The 3,432-nt window shown below is 40.4% G+C and overlaps 1 protein-coding gene across 1 annotated transcript; it reads left to right on the top strand.

Moving 5' to 3' along the window:
• Positions 1 to 1,004: 1,004 nt before the first annotated feature.
• Positions 1,005 to 3,061, top strand: cUnh15orf61 (chromosome Un C15orf61 homolog; the record flags this gene model as incomplete). The annotated part of the gene is made up of 2 exons (XM_083654563.1): positions 1,005 to 1,759; positions 2,934 to 3,061. Exons 1-2 carry the CDS (start codon positions 1,417 to 1,419, stop codon positions 3,059 to 3,061), a joined length of 471 nt encoding a protein of 156 aa, XP_083510689.1. The 5' UTR covers positions 1,005 to 1,416.
• Between the last annotated feature and the right edge of the window lie 371 nt (positions 3,062 to 3,432).

Here is a 3,432-nt window from a genome sequence, read left to right as displayed (position 1 = left end):
AAGGGACAAACATTTGCACTGGGGCCTAAGTGATAAACTCTATGGTTAAAAAATGTGTCTGTAGTAACAGCATCATGCAAAAGAGGAACATTTATCCAGAATTTACATGCCAAATGTAATATGTATTGATAGCCTACATACTGTAGTATATCATCATCATCATTAAAATTGCCTAGGTGGGCAGGCAGTGTCTGTCTCACGATTTTGGTCATGTTTGGATATATGACATCATCACTGACGTCATAAATCAAATTGTTTCATTGTGACATCATCAGTGATGTCATAAATCCCACATGTTGCAAATCAAAGTGGTTTCATTGCGACATCAGTGACTTCATCAGTGATGTCATAAATCCCACATGTTGCAAATCAAATAGCTTCATTGTTACATCATCACTCATCAGTGATGTCATAAATCTCACAACATGTTGCGCCCACCATGGTGCATGCATGCTAGTTAAATAAAATTGGTTTAAATTCCACCCTGCTCCTAGTTTTAAAGGCTGGTGCAGCATAAAATGAATTGCTGTAATTAAAGTTATTTTTTTTTATTCCTGTTGATACAGGCTAATAGCCAGAATAACTAAAGGCTTCTAGAATTGTGAATTATTTATTAAAATTCTAAATTGTCTATTTTATTAGTTAGCCTACTGGATAAAAAATATGCTGTGTTGTTGTTTTAGAACTTAGTTATAGCCTACTGGACAGAGCTACTGCAGTGAAGTCTGAACGGTCTGCTGGTGAACCACCACGGCACCACCACGTCAGTGTACATACAGTATGAGCCTACAATCCATGGCCTACACATACTTATTAAATTTAGCATTTTGTATCGTTTCCTAAATCTGTCTCCGTTGAATAGCCTAATACCGGCTGAATAATGTTAAAGAGGAACAAGTGCGCTATGCTGTGTTTCCAACCGGATGAGTATAGTGGGAGCACACGGTAAAATCATTCAGTACAGCACCTCCCGAGCACCTCTAGAAGAAAGTAGATATCACAACCAAACCCGGTGGACTGAATAAGGTTAAGTTGTGACGATAATGTGTATCGGGACAGGTAGCTCTGTGAAGCTGAATCTATCTTAAGGAATGTACAGTATCATATCTGTTTAGCTACAAGCTGGGGATATCTTGTTAACCTATGTTAGCGGAGCTATGCTAATGTTGATGTTACCCCTAAAAGAGTAACGTTACTTCCCTCGTATTGCGTAACACTGGCTAGACACCGGCGGTGCGCAGCGTGCTTCTCTCCGCACTGCTCAGACTTTGAAGCAGCAGGTTTTGTTCTGCCGCATCCATTCATGTGGACTGTAACGTTACCTGAATTGAAGTAACTTATCTGCATGCAGTCCAGCTCTTAGAGATACCGATAACCGTAAAGGGAGACGACACTGGTCTAGTTTTAGAATAAGTTATGAGGGGCGTTTTGCAGAGGATACACAGCATCTTTGTAAAGTTTGCGCTGTTGCCAAGCACATTTGGGAAGAAGGCGCTGCGCCCCGCAGCCTCGGAGGTGCTGACTTGCCACCTGCTGCAGCGAAAACTGCCGCCATGGACCTCCTACTGTGTCCGCTACAGTGCCGTCCACAACGACCAGTTTGGACTGTCTAACTTTAACTGGAGGGTTCAGGGTGCCAACTACCAAATACTGAGAACGGGCTGCTTCCCCTTCATTAAGTATCACTGTACTAAAGCGCCTCCACAGAACCTGGACTTTGAGGACAAGTTTTTCACCATGTTGAAAGTCATCAATCTAGGTCAGTGTGATAGACAGAGGTGGGAAGAGTATGACAAATCCTACTCAAGTACAAGTAATGTTACTTTTGAAACTAGTAAAAGTAGGCTACTTCCAGGTAATTACTCCAGATTAAAAAGTAGCCTATTTAAAATTAGGCTACTTAAAAGTAAAAGTACTTAAAAAAAAAGTACCCTATTTCACACATCCAACACATGTTAGCAGTGACCTGTCCCTGTCTTTGTGCAGGGATGCAAACTAGTCACCTTTAGGTGACAGTCACCTTTTTCATCCCAAAATAGGGCACTTAAGTGAATGATTTTGTGTCTGCCCTGGTATCTCTCACCTTTTTCCACTATCCATGACTTTGCATCCCTGGGCTGTCTTTCATACTGAACAGCTCGTTCAAGGATGCTCAGTTTGGTGATTCTCTCATTTGCCAGATGAGCTAGAGCTGCGAGCAGCAGCAATATCACAATCACATACAGTGAACAATGAACATCCATTTAGTTATAGCTATCAGCAGTGTCAAATTAAACTGAGATTTCTGAACTAATGTGATGATGGGGATCATTACAAATTGATTGTCTACACCAGCCATTCCCAACCTGTGGGCCGTGAAGGTATTGCAAGTGGGCCGCCAAATCATTTTCAAAAAATTGATCTTAGTGGGACGAAATGTAATTATTATTATTATGTATGAGAATGCATTTCTCCATTGTTGAATGATGCCGTTATTTAATTTGTAATCAATTATTCGTTAATTAGCCTATTGCAAACAGCCCCTCACTTTTAGTTTCTGATTTCTGTGTGGTGCTGACGGACAGCTCCTTTAAAAAAAAAAATTTGTTTGGGGGCCCTAAATGCAGACCTGTTAGCGAGTAGTCCCAATGCTACCATGTTGTTTTCATAGTGCGGTGTGCAAAACAAAATTCTAATTTACTCAGTGTACATTTAAAAGTACTCAACTTGAATATCTATTATTAAAATTACTTCAGTAAGAGTAATAGCATTATAAAAATACTCAACAATCCTAAAAAAAAAACTACTCAAGTACTTGTACATGAGTACTTTCCACCTCTGATAGATACATTTAGTATTCCACCTCATTCTTGCAATATGCAACCCATTGTAGTATAAATCAAATGGAATATGATGGCGACGTCACATGAACTCAGTGTATTCACTTGTTGCAGGTATCCCCTGTTTAGCCTATGGCATCGGCTGTTGGCTGGTGGTGGGGGCGGCTGAAACGGTGAAGACGAGTGCTGGACCGGTCACGGTCTATTTTGCCTACAAGGAGGATGAAGGCGCACAGTATTGAACTAAGAAACAAATCATGCATCTCCAAGAGAGTGTTGTACACCCTACCTCTTCACAACATACTGTGTTCTGGTGGGCCAGTTGACAGAAGTGCCATCCGATGTCCATGTCAATCCATTAGTGTTAAGTTATTAAAGACTATTTGTTGCACTGGTTGAGTCTGTAGACACTGACATGCAATACTGACCATATGTGTACATATAAGCTCAGCTAAATTCAGGATGTTTACTGGCATAGTCGTTGCTCACTAATCCAGCTGTTTCCTCGAATATTCACAAAGTTCTCAGACCTGTAAAATAACACAATTCAATTATGAAAGTAATTTGACTACATATGAAATTGTATGGAATGACTTGTACAGTATATAGGAGT

The sequence above is a fragment of the Poromitra crassiceps genome, assembly GCF_964638095.1.
Source record: "Poromitra crassiceps genome assembly, chromosome: 18".
Taxonomy (NCBI): domain Eukaryota; kingdom Metazoa; phylum Chordata; class Actinopteri; order Beryciformes; family Melamphaidae; genus Poromitra; species Poromitra crassiceps.
Note: the sequence above shows the minus strand (reverse complement) of the source record. Positions and strands in the feature narration are given on the sequence as shown.